The sequence below is a fragment of the Kryptolebias marmoratus genome, linkage group LG11 (genome assembly GCF_001649575.2).
Source record: "Kryptolebias marmoratus isolate JLee-2015 linkage group LG11, ASM164957v2, whole genome shotgun sequence".
NCBI classification, from domain to species: domain Eukaryota; kingdom Metazoa; phylum Chordata; class Actinopteri; order Cyprinodontiformes; family Rivulidae; genus Kryptolebias; species Kryptolebias marmoratus.
Window position 1 is genome coordinate 12,621,538 of NC_051440.1, and position 18,775 is coordinate 12,640,312.

Sequence of the window (18,775 nt, forward strand, 5' to 3'; positions counted from 1 at the left end):
ACCAACCACAACAACTACACCTCCACCTCCATCCACTACAACCCCAGAACCAACCACGAGCACAACAACTACACCTCCAACTCCATCCACTACAACCCCACAACCAACCACAACAACTACACCTCCACCCACTACAACCCCAGGGACACCAGGTTCCACAACGGAATGCTTCTGTATATTTAACGGCAAACATTATCGTCCAGGTATGAAACAAACAATCTTGAAATATAATTACAACTTATTAAGTTTTTGATCTTTTAAAGGTTTATTGAATTATTTTAAAACTATACTGTTTATATTTCACACTTTTAGGGGAGACAATATTTGAGATGCATCCCATTGGATCAGGCATTTGTCTTACAATGATATGTTCTGATATTTGTGAACTCCACAATGAGACTGACTGGTGCCCCAGCACTCCACCCACTTCTTTACCCACACCTGCACCTACTCGCATACCTGGATGTCCTGAATGGGATGTTGTGGTAAGATTCATATTGTCTTGAATAATAAAATGAATACAGTTTAATGTTATTTATAAAATATATACAACAGTGTGTTTATTGTAGCAGTTTTACAAGCAAATTTTTAAATGTATTTTTACACTTTTGCATTGTTTTTAGACTATGGCAACAAATTTTGTTCATAAATTCTCTTCTTTCTCCTAAAGCAAAATGAGACCTTTTTCTTGTGCAACTGCACCATGGCCAGATGCATCGAGAACAACACCATTGAAATAGTTCCATATGAGTGTCCACCACCCCAGATGATAACTTGTAGCAATGGAAAGAAACCAGTCCTTGTGTATGATGAATACTACTGCTGTGAACATTATGCCTGTGACTGTAGGTTATTCTTTTTATTTTCTTTGACTGTGAAGCTTGTCTTTTATTTGCACTTGATACTGAATTGTTATTATTTCTGTTTGTAGGTGAGTGTGAAGGGTGGGGAGATCCTCATTACATCACATTTGATGGATTATACTACAGTTATCAAGGAAACTGTACCTATGTTTTGATGGAGGAGATTACACCAAAACATCATCTAAAGATTTATATTGACAACGTCTTTTGTGATCCCACTGAAGATGTTTCTTGTCCACGATCAATAATCATAGCATATGGGTTGCAAGTTGTAACACTTATCAATCATAATCTTATTGGAGCGCCAGACCTGGAGGTAAAACTATATGTATACTCAATTCTTTATTCTGTATTCTGAAAAACGGGCCAAAATGAAACATTTTCAGTATGTGTCATTACAACAATAATAACTTATCTTTGTGCACTAGTCTGCGTTTTGATTTATTGTAATATTATGTTTTTTCCCCTTTAGGTATTGAAAAATGGAAAAAATTTAAAACTACCTTATACACAACAAGGTGTTAAGATAATCAGTTCTGGCATAAACTTGGTTTATGAGATCCCTCATCTCAATGTGGTCATTAAATTTGGAATGACAGGCTTCAGTGTTTTCCTTCCCTATAAGAACTTTGGCAAAAACACACAGGGTCATTGTGGTAAGAATTGACTCTCTCAAATGTCTCTCATATGATAAATCTTCAGTATAGAAAAATATTGTAATTGTTCAATACTTATTTAGGGACATGCACCAACACCCAGGCTGATGACTGCAAGCTACCAACTGGTCAGCTGGTAGAAAGCTGTGCAGTGATGGCTGACTATTGGCCAGCAAATGACATTTACCAACCCAACTGCCCAACACCCCCTGTAGTACCCACCAGTAAACCTGAACCTACAGTGAACCCAACTCCATGCAACCCAGACTCCATCTGTGACCTGCTAAAGAGCAGGTAGGCATGCTCTATTCCTCTGATTGGGTCCATTGTTCTCTATAAAATCTTTACACCCTGCAGGTAAAACACGGTAACTTTATGTTTGTTTGGCGTTTTCTTTCAGTGTCTTCGCTGAATGTCATCCGCTGGTTTCTCCGGACAATTTCTACAGAGGTTGTGTTTTTGATAGTTGCCATGTTTCCAACCCAGTCGTGGAGTGCACAAGTTTGCAGACATATGCTGCTGTTTGTGCTGAGGCTGGAGCTTGCATCTACTGGAGGAACCACACCAAACTGTGTGGTAAGCTTTCCTCCAGGGTTTTAATACTAATGAAGGGGTCATTGGAATCAAGCGAAAAAAAAGTTATTTTTTACCTTTGTTGCACTTAATTGTACTGAACAGGCTTGGAGTATGAATTAAGTTTTTTTTTTCTTTCACCAACAGCTGGTGACTGCCCATCAGACAAGGTTTACAAGCCTTGTGGTCCAGTAGAACAGCCAACCTGTGACGACAAGTATGTTTTTATAAAAATGTTATGATATTAGCTTTTATGGTGACATTCACTGTATGTTTACTGAGCATCTACCGATAACAGAAAGTGGTAGTAAATATGTGGTTATAGCTAAGTATTTTTTAACTGTTAATGTTCTATTTTGTAATTTACCTTAACAGTCCCAATGAACCAACTTTAAATCTCACCACTGAAGGCTGCTTTTGTCCTGATGGAATGAAACTTTTTAACAAAGAGTCTGGGATATGTGTTGAAAAGTGTGGTAAGTGAGTGTATACCCTGAATAGGTACAACTGATCTGAATTTATTCATTTTCTATGGATTACAAAGTGCTACAGGATTGTTGTTTATTTCCCAACAGGATGCCTTGATCCTGAGGGCATTCCTCGTGAGGTGAGCCAAGTCTTCGCATCTTAACCGCAAATTGTTTACTTGCATAAGAGCAATTATTTATAACTGTGGTTTACTCTTTCAGTTCAATGAAAGGTTTGAGTACAAGTGCCAGGACTGCATCTGCGATGAGCCTACTAAAACTGTGATCTGCAAGCCTAAGACATGCCCAGCACCACCTAATGCCAACTGCACCAGCCCAGGGTTTGTCGTTGTGAATCAAACAAATCCTGAGGACCCCTGCTGTTTTGCCTATGTTTGCCGTAAGACACATATTTTCATTCCTGTATTAACATTTATAAGTTACTATTTGCTGTGGAAATCTACAAATGTGTTCATCTCCTCAGAATGTCAAATCAACACCTGCCCGGTTAACAACATGAACTGTCCCGTTGGGTATAAGCCAGTTGTCAGTGTTCCTGAGGGAAAATGTTGCCCAGAGCATATATGTGGTGAGCTCTTTCATTCTGTTTGAACTTAAAGTTTAACAAAGTAGTTTATCCAACTTACCTCATCTTTGATTGTCTTACACTTTTCTAGAACCTAAACGTGTTTGTGTCCATAAGAATGTTGAATACCAGGTAAACGAGGAACAGATAATAAGTCACAATTCTTTGTACAGTATTACTTTTAATAAATCCTGCCGAACATGGTTCTGTATTGTATGACCAAAATCCCAAGCCCAAACTCAATTTCTGCTTTCTTTGTTTAGCCTGGTTCATCGGTTCCTGCGTACGAATGTCAAGATTGTACCTGCAGCAATGAGGTCGACCCAAATTCTGGTCTGTTCAAAATAAAATGCGTGTTTCAGACGTGTGAAGAAAAGTGCGACTTGGTAAGACGGATTGATTTCTTTACACATGCGCCCCTCGGTGCATCTCGTTTTAGTGTGTTAAATGTAAGAACTGAACTTTCTGCCTCAGGGTTATGAATATGTGGAAACTAGCCTTGATGAATGCTGTGGGAAGTGTGTGCAGAGGCAGTGTGTCCTGGATATAAATGGTACCAAGCAGCTCCTAAATGTAAGTTGTATCGTCTGTTGGATCTGAATCCAAGAATATAAAATTATTAGGAGCTCCTTAATGTATTTATTTTATTTGCTGTTGCTTGTGTGCCTGTGTGTGTTGCATCATCCATCTCCCTGCTCTTCAGGATGGAGAAACCTGGTCACCACCTAAAAATCTGTGTGAGTATTACACCTGCGTTAAGACTGGTGAGACTTTGACCGCCTTCCGTTCACACATCGTTTGCCCACCATTCCAACAAAGCAACTGCCAGCCTGTAAGTATCACTTTTATCGCACAAATCTGAAACATTTCTGTGCGCAGGAAAATTAAAGCAGATTTTGTTTTGTATTCTTCCCCCTTAGGGCACAATTCAGACTGCAGCAAATGGCTGCTGTAAAATCTGTGAGTGTGATATTTTTGTTTCAGTTGCATGAATGATGTAGAAAGGAAAATAAGCTAATAAGACGTGTTTTTGTAAAGGTGTGGAGAAAGAGAATGCCTGCAAGGTAATAGCCATGAAAACACATGTTAACCACCATGGCTGTCAGTCTGAGCACGAGGTGGATATGCCGTACTGCGAGGGATCATGCAACACTTTCTCCAAGTAAGGATGATACGTGAAGTACTTTCCATTCTTCCGGGAAGCCACAAAACACTACAGGCATCAAATGATGTAGAAATGCATTATGATCTGCTCCTGCTTTCTCCAGGTACTCTGAAGCAGCAGCTGCGATGCAGCAATCCTGCTCCTGCTGTAAGGAGACACAATTCAGCAACCGTACTGTTGACCTGTTGTGCCTGAACGGGGACAAGGTGTCCTACACCTACATGCATGTGGAGAAGTGCGGCTGTGACCACACAAAGTGCACCGCACCTGCTGCACAACCTGCTCGCAGAAAACGAAGCTTCATGCTGGTGTGACAGGTTCATCTTTCCTCATATTAAGAGATGTTTAGTCTTTCCTATACTGTTCTAGTAATCTGAGAGTAATCTCCACTGTACTATTTGTCAGCTGATCAAATAAAAAGATGCAACTCAGTTCATGTCACTGGTATTTACTGATGTCCTGAATGTGTGAAATAGTAATGGGTAAAAACATTTCTAGAGACATGTTCAGGTTTATTTTTATTTTAACCAGGATATTTTAGTTTTGAAGGCTCATAAACTGTCACCAAAATGAGATTCACATAGTTGACAAAGTTGGATGGTGAAAGACATCAACATTAGAAAATGTGGTTTGTAACACAGTAAATCAATAGACATGAAAAAACTAATTATTCTCACAGTGCAAGTTAGCAGCCTTGTGAGTATGTCAAGGACATTTATGTGTTACTGTATGTTTGCACATCATTTAAAATGTTCATGGATCACCTGTTTCATAAGAGCACTCATATGTGAGCAGTAATGAACAATCACTGGTGTGTCTCAGCCCAGACTGTACTCCCCTTCTTTGAATAATGAGTATTTAAAATCTTGTCAGCCCTGTTGACAAAGACTTACAGAAGCTCTCAGTAAGCAATCACTGAAGAGTTGGATTACCTGAAAGAGCTGCCTGGCTTAAGATTGGTTTCAGCTGAGTTTGTTTTTAGCTTTCACTTCCCAGCAACAAGCACAGATTGTGAAGAATCAGATCATCATACAGGTTGTTGGTGTGGAGGATTTTTTTTAACCCATATAAAGTCTAACTGGAATTTTAAGTCATTTAATATCCTATTGGAAATCGTGCTTTGGAGGCCTGTAATATCTGATAATATGAGGTTAAAAGGTCTCTTGTTGGGGCAAGATGACCTTCCTGCTGTGAGACGGACAGTAATTCTGTAAAGTCAGACGAACAGTTCGCATCTCATGAAAGAACACGTGATCTGAGTGAAGCTCTCATTTGTTGTTTATGTTTGTCCCTTTCTGGATTGTTTTATAATCATAAAAAGCCTTTTTTCTTAAACCTGACACAGCCTTTGCACAATTGTTAATTTAGCATTACACAGTTATTCCAGCAGAAATATTATAATATTCTGTGGGAAGTGCCCCAGGCTGCAATGTAGATGCTAGATCTACCTGCTGCTGCTATTTGCATATGCCAATAACAGTAAATTTTGATGTAAATAACCACGTAATATGAAACTGATAGCAATGTAAAAAAAATTTAAATAGCACCAACTTCATTCCCTAGAAAACAACAGCAGTCAACTTTGGTGTTGGTCCTGGTCAAATTAGCCATTAGCTAATCAGTCCAGTAGGAATTAAACTACTTCTCTAAACTGAGATCACTAAAAGAACTATTTGCAATAAGCAAGACATTAATTATTTGTGACCTTTCCACGGAACCCAACATCTAAAGATCTGAACTAATGCTTTAATTTTTCTAAAAGAAGCTAATTGGTCATTATTTTTGAGCTGTAAGGGAGATAAGGGCTCATCAGGGACATCGTTTTGATAAACAAAGCTGACAGGAAGAATGTGGTGATGGCATGAAAGATTCTTTAAACAGAGTTAGGTTGTTTGAAAATGAAAAGTGAGGGCACATGTACAAAAAAGATCACTTTTTCACAAATTATTGGAACGAGTGTTATAGTAGTCACAGTCCTTTTTTCTGAGAATGACATGTTTGCTGTGACCATAAGGACTGCATGGAAAAGTATCACAGAGGAGTAAACCAAAACTAAACTGTTACTCCATATAATTAACTTCTAACAACCCTTCGAGTCCTGATGATTCCTGATCGGTCTAGATTTCGGATGCTCATGTAACTTCTCCCCTCTAACTATATTGTAAAAGCTTAAAATGCAGCCTGTCAGAGTCTGTTGACTCAGTGTCAGATCTGGGAATATTAGCATAATAAAAATCATTTCGCTTGTCCTGAAGTACCTTGTCATGTAAGAGCACCTCCAAGGGCAAACACATCTGTGGAGCACGCCCAGCTGGACGAGGAGGAAGAGAGTTTATTTCTCAGCAACAGCATACTAAGTATTTATTCAGGGAGGACACGGGTTTGTAGAATTCACACTGACAGAACCAAAACCAGAAGAAGGTCTGCTTGAGATGCTATCTATATTTATATAAAACTGTTTAACTTTCAGGACTTCTCATTGGTCCATGAAGGAAATCAAACATGAGATGGTTTAGACAGTATGGTGACGCAATACAAATCAGGCTTTTCCATGGTAAAAAAAAAAAAAAACAGAAAAGCAACCAAGAAAAAAAAAGATATCTACTGGTAATCTTTTTTATGTGTTCAAACATTTATTTTTTAATTAATATTTCATCAAACCTTCTGGTATTTCCTGTCAGGCCTTTACAAATGCCCTGCAGTGGAAAAAGTCGTCAACACCTTCCTATTTTTGTGAAAATCAAAGGCAAAACTGAGATGGCGCAAAACTACATAAAACTGCCTGAGTTAATCAAAAGTACAAGTTTAAAACTAAAAGCTAATGGAATAAATAGTGCTAGAATAACAAACGAGAGAACAAAAGCATGAACCAAACCCTTCTGATGACATATCAGTATGTGACATCCCTCTGATATAAATTTAACTGTTTCTTCATTACTCCTCTCTCCTTTTTCAATAAGGAAACAGTGGCACTTGTTTAGCTTATTGTGCCGATAAGGAACAGTTCAGATTTTCGGAAGCGCCCTCTACTCACGTAGACAGACATCTGCGAAACATTTCTCCGCTAACGACAAAACTTTTATTTGCAATCTGTCAGGAAGGTTTCTGCTTGCACATATGTATGCAAAGTAAACATGCGGTGCTTCCAAAAAGTCAAACTGTGTGGATATTCAGCGGACACCTGAAAGAAGATTTAGCAAGTCAGGTGCTGGTTTTTGTAGAAGTTCATAAAATACAATAAGGTTTAATGTTAAGACAGTTATTATTATTTAAGAATTATGAGTATCTAAATAAAAAAAAAGATGCCAAAAGTGCTGTTCTGAGGCCTTTAAGCCTGCGACAGCATAACAGTAACTACTGTTGTGCTGAAATGATTCAAGTTTCATTAAATTTTAGAATAAGATCCTTTTATGTTGAGAAATAGATGTTTATAGTGTGAAACAAAAGATTAAAGTTTCATTAAAATTCATCCAGTGCTTCATAAGATATTTTGCTAACAGACAAACAGGGCTGACCCCAGCAGTTTTTGCTAAGGTTTTAAGTCAGAATATAGCACAATGAGTAGCACTTGGAGTATGACTCTCAGCTACCACTACACCTAATTTCTGCACAATATCTGTAAAACTGACTGAATTGTAGCCATTGTTTTGTTTTCTAAGGTCAGGTGGCTGTGGTGGCCATCTTGAATCGTGTTGACTCTAAAAGTTAATCAGACGCAGTGCAGCTGTACATACATTTCTTTCACCAAGGTGCATTATAATTCGTCCAGTGGTTCATGGGGTATTTTGGTAACAAACAGACACACAAGCATGAGCAAAAACATTATCGCCTCTCACCTTTAACAGCAATAACTCAAGTTGAGTCACACTGTATGTATAACTTATCTACTACACCCTCCAGGCCATGGCAGGAACTTGTTCACGTCCAGAGTGGTAAAAACCCTCCTTTCTTGACAAGGTCAACAAAAGCACCAACATAATGTTCCTAGTTATTTTCAGCTCTCCACGCAACATACGAAACACATCAAATTAATGGATTGTTTTGTATTTGTTTCATAGACTGTCATAAGAAAGTGTTGCATATTATTCATGTATAGCTCTATTTGAACAGAAACAAGCCAAAAACAAAACAGAAGAGTTGTAGATAATTACCAATAATACAGAAAATTGCAGAGCAGCCTTTGTTTTATTGCTGATTTTAGCCGGCCACTTGTAGGCTTTGTAACTCGCCTTCTGCTTCCTTAATAGTTCACTGAGGTGTGTTTTTCAAATAAAACTAATCCTTCTAAGGAACAGGTGACGACAAATATGACTGTCCTGTCAAGCTGTTCTCTTTAAATGACATCATGGACGTTAATACTGCAGGTAGAGGATGACAGTAATCAGGGATGCAGGATTACTTCCACATCCTGAATTTTGTCCAGTAGTAATTTAAGTATTATGATACAGTGGGTAATATCATTACTTGGCAGGGTAATGAAATGTACAAGTTTGGATAACAATTGGAACAAAAATATTAAAAGCAGGAATTAATTAATCCTCATGTGGCCTTCGGGTCAAACTGACCCAAAGTTACAAGGGCTTCTCTTCCTCTTCAGGAGGGTTAAAACCATTTTGATTTTTTTAAGCAATATCCATATATCATCATTAGATATATGGTTCAAAGACTGCAATAGGTTCCTGCAACTGAAAAAAGGGCAGAAGATGTCAAAGATAGATAAACAATGTATGTCATCACAACTTTGTTGCCCACAAGCTCAGGAATTTGTTACCTGCATAGTTGTTACAATATTTAATCACAGTTTGGTCTATATTTTGCTGTCTCAGACATTTTACTCAAAGTGATAACTTGTTGAAAAGTTAACTTAGCTAAGTTAATGGATATGTAATGTCAACAAAACTCCACTTTGGTTGGTTTCTCTAGAAGTGTCTCACGGAGCCAGGTGTTTAACCAAGAGACACGCTTGAAGAAGAAAATACAGCACTGCAATGTTGAAAACAGATCATGCCAATCAAATTGACGAGTTTTGAATGGCCTTTGCAAAAGGTGGGACCAAAAATGCTGGGTAAATGATAATATATAAGTCCATCGGCTGCAGCTTTCCAGTGATCTGCTTTGGCTCAGGAAGCCCACATTGGCAGCCATGAAGTGGAGTGTGTTGTGGCTGTTTGTCTTCAGTGTTTCTGCTGATATCCAAACCAGACATGGTAAGGCTAAAACCGTTTAACAATTTTGAAATATAAAAAAAAAAAAATACTGTTACATATATATTTTTTCCAAATTTTATGTATTTTTTTGCTATCAAGTTGGCAACCATATGAGCAAAATCTGCAGCACATGGGGCAGGGACCACGTGAAGACCTTTGATGGAGAAGTCTACCAGTTTCCTGGCATGTGTGAGTACAAGCTGGCCACTGACTGTCACGAGTCCTTCAATAAGTTTTCTGTGCACATAAGAAGGGAGGAAGATGATGGAAACATTACGATAAGTTATGTGGTGGTGACCATCAATGACAGAAGATTCTACTTCAGCAAGAGCTTGGTCACTGAAGACAGCAAGCCGTAAGTACATAAAACCAACCAGAAAGTCATTTGTCTGTGAAAATTAAATGATTTAAAAGTGAACTTTCCTATTTTATATGTTTTTTTTTTTGTTTTATTGTTTTTATCAGTGTCACGCTGCCACACAACAGCAGGGGTGTAAAGGTGCAAGATGATACCGTTTACGTCAAACTTAAAGCCAAAATTGGCATCATTGTCATGTGGAACCGTGAAGATGCTGTCATGGTAAATCAAAAGAAAGATTTAAATACACTGCCCTTTTTGGCTTTTCATTTAATCACAGTCATTCTATGATACTGAATTTGTGGCTGGACACAAAACGTTACATATATATTTTTAAAGAACAAAGCTAAGTTTGCATTAAACGTTGGGTGGAAAAACGGGAACTACATGTTGTAGATGGGAATGAAGATGAGAGGATTTGGTCCTTGTTCCAGCTACAAGAAACAAATTACAAAATAAGACTAACTTGGTAGTCATCTACAACGCTGTCTTACCTTTGCAGATCTTAGAAGGGATTGATAAAAATCTTTGCTGGATGTGTTTTAGGTGGAAGTTTCAAAAGACTTTGCAAATCGTACTTGTGGACTTTGTGGAGACTTCAACGGCTTTCCACGCTATAATGAGTTCTTCAGTGATGGTTTGTACTTCGATTTATACCTAAATGCTGCATATGCAAAGCAATAAGAAATTTTCCAAAAACAACAATTGTTTCCTACATTATTTGTATTATTTGTTACGATTATCACGTGCAGGTCGTAAAATCAGCCCCATCGAATTCGGCAACAGTCATAAAGTCCTCCTTCCAAATGATGACTGTAAGGACCCTTACGAAAAACAAGAGGACTCAGAGGAGGACATGGATGTGCCTGATTCCTGCAAAGAATTTGTAAGTTTATTAAGCAGTTTGTTTTTACTATCCAAGTGTTGTGGCAAATAGTAACTTTGCTTCTGTCTGCACCTCCTGTGGTCCTTCATAGGAGACAGTTTGTAAAGAAATGCTCCAATCAAACACCTGGGGCTCATGTACCGACCTGATTAAACCTGAAGATTACATCCAGGCGTGCGTGAAGGACATGTGTACCTACAGCAACGGCACGAGGGATCTCTGTGTCTGCAGCACGATGTCTGAGTTTTCCCGACAGTGTTCCTACGCAGGAGGAAAACCTCCCAACTGGAGGAAACCTCACTTCTGTGGTAGAGATTTTTTGTTTCCTCAAAATTAAGTAGTTTCTCTAAAATGAAATAAATCAACCTTCAGCTTTCACAATAGATCATAGACTTTGCACTTTCTCAATTTCCTTTTGTAAATAAATAAAAAATGTCTTGAAAATGTCGTGGCACTCGTGTTTTGTCATCTTTGCAAAGTAATAACACATCGCATCGGCTCAAAATAAGTTAAGTTCCAGTGCTTAAACAGTGTAAACAAAACATAAAGAAACACTTAAATCTGCATAAAACATCAACTGTTTAACAGCACCATTTGTCTTTACAGCTAAACAGTGTCCATACAACATGGTGTTTGAAGAAAGTGGCTCACCCTGCATGGATACCTGCACACATCAGGACACAAGTTCACTGTGTGAGGATCATCAAATAGACGGCTGCTTCTGTCCTCCTGGTGAGTTTTCTTCACATAAAAAGTGCATGTTATCTAAAGCATCTTTTGCCGCAGCATCGCTGAAATACGAGCGTCTTTTTCAGGAACTGTGTTTGATGATATTTCCAAGAGGGGGTGCATTCCTCAGTCTGAATGTCAGTGCAAGCACGGCAAAATCTACGACACCGGAGATGTTTACAGACAGGGTCAAAGAAACTGGTATGCAGTTTTCACCATGTAAACAAAGTCTACCATTCGTGGTCAGTTGATGTCTTTTATCATATTCTTGTTTGTTTTTTTCAGCACATGTTTTGAGGGGAGATGGAAATGTGTGAGTCTTGAAACTCCTGCTCTGTGTTCAGTTGAAGAAGGTTCACATTTCACCACCTTTGATGGGAAAACCTTCACCTTCCATGGAGACTGTTACTACACCCTGGCCAAGGTGGAAAGCAAGGTAAACGTGTAATGTAATGGTAAAAAAATTCTGTAATTCTAAATAAATAATATATAAAGTTTGTTTAGTTGTGCTCACAATTATTATATTTAAGGACGGGATGAGCCCAAATTTTACCATTCGAGTCCTGTTGGAGCCGTGTCTGCAGAAAAAGTTTGACACTTGTTTGAAGGCAGTTAAAATCCTGCTGAACAACAATGTGAGTAAACTGTCTAATTAGTTGTATTTATTTTGTCAGTTCCCTTCATTTCTACAACTTGTCGACTACTCATTCTGTATTCTTCCAGGTGTTTCTTTTCACATCTGACAGTAAAGTTGAGCTGAATTCGCAAACCGTCACTTTGCCGTATAATTCAGGTGAGTCGAATAATTGGAAACTTTGAACGAAGCATATTGTTTTCAGCTGTCGTTTCTTGTTGTTTTTTTACTGTAGAAGATTATCTTTCTGATTTTATTCACAGGAGACATCAAAATTGTTCAAGATTCATCCCTTAGCGTCTTGCTCCAGACAACTTTTGGGTTACATGTTCAGATCCAAAATTTTCCTCTGATGCAAGTCTACATCAGCCTGGACCAGAGCTACAGGACAAAGTCACAGGGTAGGTTTTATATGTTTCTTAGCAAAAAAATACAGCCTCAGGAGATAGAGTAAATAGGGTAAAAGGTATTTCATATATTTCTAACTGATATGATAATTACCACTACAATGATTTAAAGACTTAACAGTATTCACAACTCTGGCCAGGAGGCTAATACTGCTTAATTGAAAATCTGAAGCTCCAACATTCACATAGAAACTAGTTTAGACAGGTCCTATATTTTCTTTAACTGGAAAAAATTCAGGCCAACTTTGGATTTAAGGTTGCATAAAGTGAAATAACCTGGAACCTCCTGTAACAACACATTATCCCACAGTGATGTGTTTTGGCATGTGCCTACATATATGCAAATATGTAGTGTGTATGGAAATGTATGTGCATTATCGATCATTTAGTTCTGATATTATTTATTTTTTGTTATTTTATTTCTTCTACTTGTCTTATCATACCTTTTCAACACTTAAAGCCATAATTGCTGTCAAAATAAAACCTGATTCTGCTGATTTTGCTTATTTATTACAAATTATGCAGTAGGCCTTTGGTAGTGAATGATGTGTATTTAGTGGTTATTGTCATCATAGATGATACACTTCTAATCAAAAACACTTAAAAGAATGTGTATTCTGACAGCTATTATGGCTTATAAAAACAACAAACACACACATTAGCGTTCTAATGGGTGAATGGTGTTGATTTGACTAGAATAGCTGAATTGGACTGAACCAACTTGGGAGCAAAAACATAGCTTTGCCCCCCCTCTTTAGAAAAGCAGTCAGTCCATTGAGCAGGCACTTACGTATGTTTTTTAAAAATAATTACATCATAAAAAGTCATGACAGAAATATGACTGAAGCTAAAAGTAACACTAGAAGAACTTGAGGAATACATGTTTAAGTAATTTTGTAAAACATGAAGAATTGGTTCCTTTTTGTACATTTAAGAGCCTTAGCACCTGTTGGTCTAAATGTGTTCTTCAGGTTTATGTGGGAACTTCAACATGGACCTGAGTGATGACTTAAAGACTCCCCAGGGGGCCGTGGAGGGAACTTCATCCACTTTCTGTAACTCCTGGAAGGCTAAGTTTATGTGCACTGACTCAAGTGATAGACTTGATGAACCCTGTTCCAACAGTGTGGAAATTGGTAAAAAGCTCCTTTGAAATTTTTCATTCCTTGAAACAGATTTCTCATAGTTGTAGAATTATTTTACAAAATATTTACACCCATTACATCATTAAGACATCTGGGCTTGCTACAAATCTAAGTGTTACTGTTTATTTCACTTGTAGAGAAATACGCCAAACACTGGTGCAACTTCCTCCGAAGCTCAAACAGTTCATTTACTAAGTGCCATTCGGAGGTGAATCCTGACATTTACTACAAGGTACAGCTACATCTTTTTGTTTTTTTCAGGCTTTCATCGAATTTGATCAAATAGTGTTCCTCTGTAAGTGTTTGCTGTTTTCTGCAGCGCTGCATTTATTCCAGCTGTAACTGTGAGAAGAGCGAGGATTGCTTGTGTTCCGTTCTCTTTTCTTACGCTCACGCTTGTGCCGCAAAGGGAGTGTTCCTAAAGGCGATTGGAAAAGATGTGTGTGGTAAGTGTTTATATATTTAAAAGTAATGACTTCTGGAGCTTGATTACCAGTTTAACTACTATTTGTACAACAGAAAACAATTAACACCCTTGACACTGTCCACAAAACAGCAAAACAAACAAAGTGCCCAGCATCTCAGGTCTTCTCCTACCAACAACAATGTCCGAAGACTTGCCGATCACTGGCCTCAGAGGAGCAAAGCTGCACCTTAGACCCCATGCCTGTGGGTGGCTGCTTTTGCCCCAGAGATCGCTATTTGAATGAAAAGGACAATTGTGTGCCCATTGAGGAATGTTCTTGTTTTCATAATGGAGATTATATTGAAGCAGGGAAGTCCATCAACACCAAAGATGAGCACTGGTGAGTCTGCTGAAAACTTTAAATTGTAATTGTAGACTACTAATTCAGCACTGCTGTAATGGATGCAGTGCAGACAACAATTTTGGTTTCATCTTTTATCATTGATTTCTTCTTCTTCTTCTTCTAGTGTGTGCACTAAGGGGAAACTTCACTGTGAGTCTAAAGTGGTCAACCCATCAGGCAGGTCATCTGTTTACTCTCCCACCACCCTCATTTTTGATTGATCTCATGTATCTTAAAGTAGTTCCTCTGACTTGTACAGAATGTCAACCTCCAAAAGTGTTCTTCAACTGCTCCACTGCAAGCCCAGAGAACAGAAGAAGACAGCAGTGTCCTCGGACTTGTTTGAATCTGGACCTGGACGAATGTGTAAGTTAGTTTTGCTTCTTAGTAGTTCTTTGCTGATTTTTGACCAGTTGTCACCTCTTCTGTCCACCACAAAGAAACTCAAAATGTATATATATATTGAGAAAAAGCTAAATAAATGTAGGAAAACAAGTTTAAAAGTAAATATGTATGAATACATTAGTTTTAGATTTCTAAATGTATTATTTCATGTATATCTTTTTCTTTTTGATTTATTATCTTATGGTATACGGGCTCTCCTGTCATTCAGTTTGAAACTGGTAACCAAAGCTCTTATTTTTGGATGCCAAATTAACCTCTATAGGAAAAAGAGAGGTATAATGAAACAATGAATGCTGAATTTTGGTGTATCTGTTTTAATAAGTACATTATTCTGTTTCCAGGACTCAACAGAGTGCACTTCTGGTTGCATGTGTCCTCCTAACCACATTGAGGATGGCAGAGGTTCCTGTGTGAAAGATGAAAAGGACTGTCCATGTCAGCATAATCATCGCTTCTACAGCCCCAAACAACAAGTTCATGAAAATTGCCGCACACTGTATGAAAACTGCATTGCGTTTACAGCATCATTTAAAGTGACAAATAAGCTTTTAAAATTTGAAGTTTGAATCTGAGAGATTATTTTAATATATTTTTACTTTACTCATTTCTGATTCTTCTAGTACTTGCAAAGACGGAAAATGGGAGACGACCGAAAGGAAATGTTCAGGAACCTGTATTATTTATGGAAGTGGACATCACATAACATTTGATCAGCAAACATACGAGTTTCAAGGACAATGCCCCTATGTTGCTGTCAAGGTAAATTCATGGAAAGAAAATTCAGATAGCATGTATTTCAGAAATTATGCTCAGCCTGGCTTCAAATAACAGTTTTGAATAAGAATTATTATCAAGCCTATGAAATGAAATATTGCCAAAAAATGATTATGAATCTTTATTTATTTCATCTATTGGTAAAATGCAGGAATGTAAACAAACAAACAACAGGTACTGTATGTAAAACCCAAAACTATGGGGTCTATGCAAGGTTTCATTTCTGTATCTAAATGTACAGTGTACAGACACCAAACTAAAACAAACAAACAAAAACAAATCACATTGTCTATAACTAGTATTTGTTTTATCAGTTGTAGCTAAATACATCAAGGTAATTAAAGGTTTTAGCTGTTGCCTAATAGTCAAAAAGTTTGTTGCTGGTTTGTTTGAGACATTTTTAAGTGGAGTTTGCACGTTCTCCCTGGCCCTGGGTGGGTTTATTCTGGCCTTCCTACAGTCCAAAACCATGCATTTTTAGTTTAATAGCAAACTCGAAAGAGACCTTAGGTATAAGTGTGTAAGATTGTTTCCACTGTGTATGTTTTGGTCACAAGGGAAACATAACTGCTATTTCAAAGGCAACAACAAAAAGGTTTATATTTTGTATCATATTAGGAACAGCTAGTGTGACCACTGGGACCATTCATGCACCCTAATTCTTAGTTAAGCTCAAGTATGGTTTAATCAGTGGTCTCTGCGATATTAAGACACACTGTTTCCCAAACGTTTCTCTTTTTAGAACAAATGTTCTAATAAAACCGTAGAAAACAGCTTTCAAGTTATCACAGAAGATGAACTCTGTGGATCTACGGGCACAACATGCTCTAAAACTGTCAGAATACAACTGGGGGTAAGACTAAACACCTAAAATGAAACCGTAATATACCATATTAAATGTACAGTAAGCGTAATGTGTTTTTCCTTCACAATGTGACAAATCTTTGCATTTTAGAGAACAGAAATCAAACTCACAGATGGTACATACGAAGAGGCAGAGTTGGACTCTAACAGCAGCAGCAGCATAACATACAACATAAGGAGGGTTGGCTTGTACCTTCTGGTAGAGACTAGCATTGGTCTGACAGTGATCTGGGATCGAAAAACCTATTTTCAAATCCATCTGGAGCCAGAACACAGGGTGAGTCACAGTAATTGTTTTCTGAGCACAACTGGAATCTCTACCATTAGTATGTTTTGTAGCAATGAATTATGTTGGCAAATTATTGCAATTGAACAGCAAATGCTTGAAATGGACATCAGCGAAGAAGTGCAAATAAGACCTAATCTGGACTGGTTGTGGCTAATGTTAGAACTGTAGCTGGAAGAGTGTTGTTTATTTTTCTTTTATCCATATTAATGGATGGCCAAAGTAGTTGGAAAATGCCTGCATTTCAGATGTCAACAAAAAGGCTGTGCTGTACCACCATAGTTTATATATATATATTTGCAGTCTTTGCTAATATTTATGATAAAGCTTTGGTCAACATTGGTGTTATTGTTCATTGAAACATAACATGAGGCACTTTCAACAAAATTATAAACACTGAATTAATGCAACAAAGAATTCTGCTTATTGGTATGATATGGTTGTGCCAATTATTTAGTGACTAACGTGTGTTTGCACAGAATGAGGTCTGCGGCCTGTGTGGAAATTTCGATGGTAATGGACAGAACGACTACATGGCCCAGAATCAGATGCTGGAGAGCGACCCCATAAAATTTGCAAACAGCTGGGAAACGTCCAGCTCTTGCCCAGATGTGAAAAATCTTGTCGATGCTTGTGAAAAAGAGCCAAATCGATTTCCTTGGGCAAAAATGAAGTGCAGCATCTTAAAAGGGGACGCGTTCAAAGACTGCCACACTAAGGTAGTTTAAGAGCGGTTTGTGCTATTAAAACATTTAGTTGAAAATATTGAACAAATTATTAAAAAAAACTAAAACGATAAAAACTTACATATTTTAATGACTGAACAGGTAGATCCCAATCCATTTTATGAGAATTGTGTGAAAGACTCGTGTGCCTGCGACACCGGTGGCGACTGCGAGTGCTTCTGCTCAGCCGTTGCAGCCTACGCTCAGGCTTGCAACGAGGCCGATGTTTCCATTGAGTGGAGAACTCCAGACATATGTCGTAAGTGGATACAGTGTGTGCTATCTATGTGTTTTAATGTGGCTGGTTTTGTAGGCGAGTTTGCCCGAAATGGGGCAGTTATTTGGTTTATCGGCAGGTCATTTTACAAGAAATCCTTTTTTAAGGTGACATTATCTTCATATAACCATAATTTCAAACTTTGTTTCTAGCTGTCTTTTGTGATTTCTTCAACAAGCCAGGCGAATGCACGTGGCATTATCATGCCCGCACTCCAAGATCCTACAGAACCTGTTGGTATAAAACAAACTTCAAGCTGGAAGGTAAAATGTTCAGGCCCAACCATTTTACGTAACATCTGACAATCTAAACCTAAATCTTGCACTGTTTTCAATTGGCTGACATTATGTTGGAGATAAAATATCCAAATAATTGTAGCCAGTGCACATTACTTAATTTTTTTTTTTAAATGAAGTAAATTACTTCTATATTCATTCTTAAAATTTGTATGATGATTATGATGTAATTTTTCCAGGCTGCTACCCTACATGCCCTGAGGATTGGCCAATATTTGATGAGAAGACACAGACATGTACAAACATATGTACAACAAGCACAACTACAACAACAGTGACCCCAACGACAACCATTGAATCTACAACCACAACCATTACACCAACTCCAAGCACTACAACTACAATCACTACAACAACATCAACCCGAAGCACAACAACACCAACCACAACCACAGAATCCCCCACTACATCATCTACAACCATTACACCAACCACAATTACTACAACTACAATCACTACAACTTCACCTACTCCTTGCATTTATAGTCCATGTCAATGGTCTGAATGGTATGATGTTGATAATCCAGATAAAAACAAATCTGACTATGAAACATATAAAAACATTACAAAAAATAACAAACAGATATGTTCCAAGCCCGAAAAAATTGATTGTAGATCAGCAGAAAGTCCTGAGATAGACTTCAGTGAATATCTCCAACAAAA

The 18,775-nt window shown here is 37.9% G+C and overlaps 2 protein-coding genes across 2 annotated transcripts in view; both read left to right on the top strand.

The window, feature by feature from the left end:
• Positions 1-4,741, top strand: part of LOC108230166 (mucin-2) — a 15,396-nt gene extending 10,655 nt beyond the window's left edge. The window contains exons 27-45 of the mRNA XM_017406159.3: positions 5-203; positions 313-485; positions 671-845; positions 932-1,179; positions 1,336-1,519; positions 1,603-1,813; positions 1,920-2,095; positions 2,240-2,309; positions 2,468-2,568; positions 2,668-2,699; positions 2,782-2,959; positions 3,044-3,148; positions 3,237-3,277; positions 3,409-3,531; positions 3,620-3,718; positions 3,849-3,977; positions 4,066-4,105; positions 4,184-4,307; positions 4,414-4,741. Of these exons, the coding sequence (XP_017261648.1) occupies positions 5-203; positions 313-485; positions 671-845; positions 932-1,179; positions 1,336-1,519; positions 1,603-1,813; positions 1,920-2,095; positions 2,240-2,309; positions 2,468-2,568; positions 2,668-2,699; positions 2,782-2,959; positions 3,044-3,148; positions 3,237-3,277; positions 3,409-3,531; positions 3,620-3,718; positions 3,849-3,977; positions 4,066-4,105; positions 4,184-4,307; positions 4,414-4,624 (2,619 nt within the window). The 3' untranslated portion in view covers positions 4,625-4,741. The remainder of the gene's footprint in view (positions 1-4; positions 204-312; positions 486-670; positions 846-931; positions 1,180-1,335; positions 1,520-1,602; positions 1,814-1,919; positions 2,096-2,239; positions 2,310-2,467; positions 2,569-2,667; positions 2,700-2,781; positions 2,960-3,043; positions 3,149-3,236; positions 3,278-3,408; positions 3,532-3,619; positions 3,719-3,848; positions 3,978-4,065; positions 4,106-4,183; positions 4,308-4,413) is intronic.
• A 4,623-nt stretch (positions 4,742-9,364) lies between these two features.
• muc2.1 (mucin 2.1) lies at positions 9,365-18,770 on the top strand (the record flags this gene model as incomplete). Its single annotated transcript, XM_017405686.3, has 26 exons — positions 9,365-9,517; positions 9,617-9,872; positions 9,983-10,097; positions 10,422-10,512; positions 10,628-10,761; positions 10,853-11,069; positions 11,368-11,493; positions 11,577-11,691; positions 11,776-11,926; positions 12,021-12,125; positions 12,214-12,283; positions 12,388-12,525; positions 13,503-13,667; positions 13,814-13,908; positions 13,996-14,122; positions 14,233-14,482; positions 14,610-14,662; positions 14,745-14,851; positions 15,232-15,386; positions 15,511-15,649; positions 16,407-16,517; positions 16,620-16,805; positions 17,294-17,533; positions 17,642-17,798; positions 17,969-18,079; positions 18,292-18,770. Coding segments are annotated over exons 1-26 (3,957 nt in total), but the record flags the coding sequence as incomplete, so codon positions are not given.
• Between the last annotated feature and the right edge of the window lie 5 nt (positions 18,771-18,775).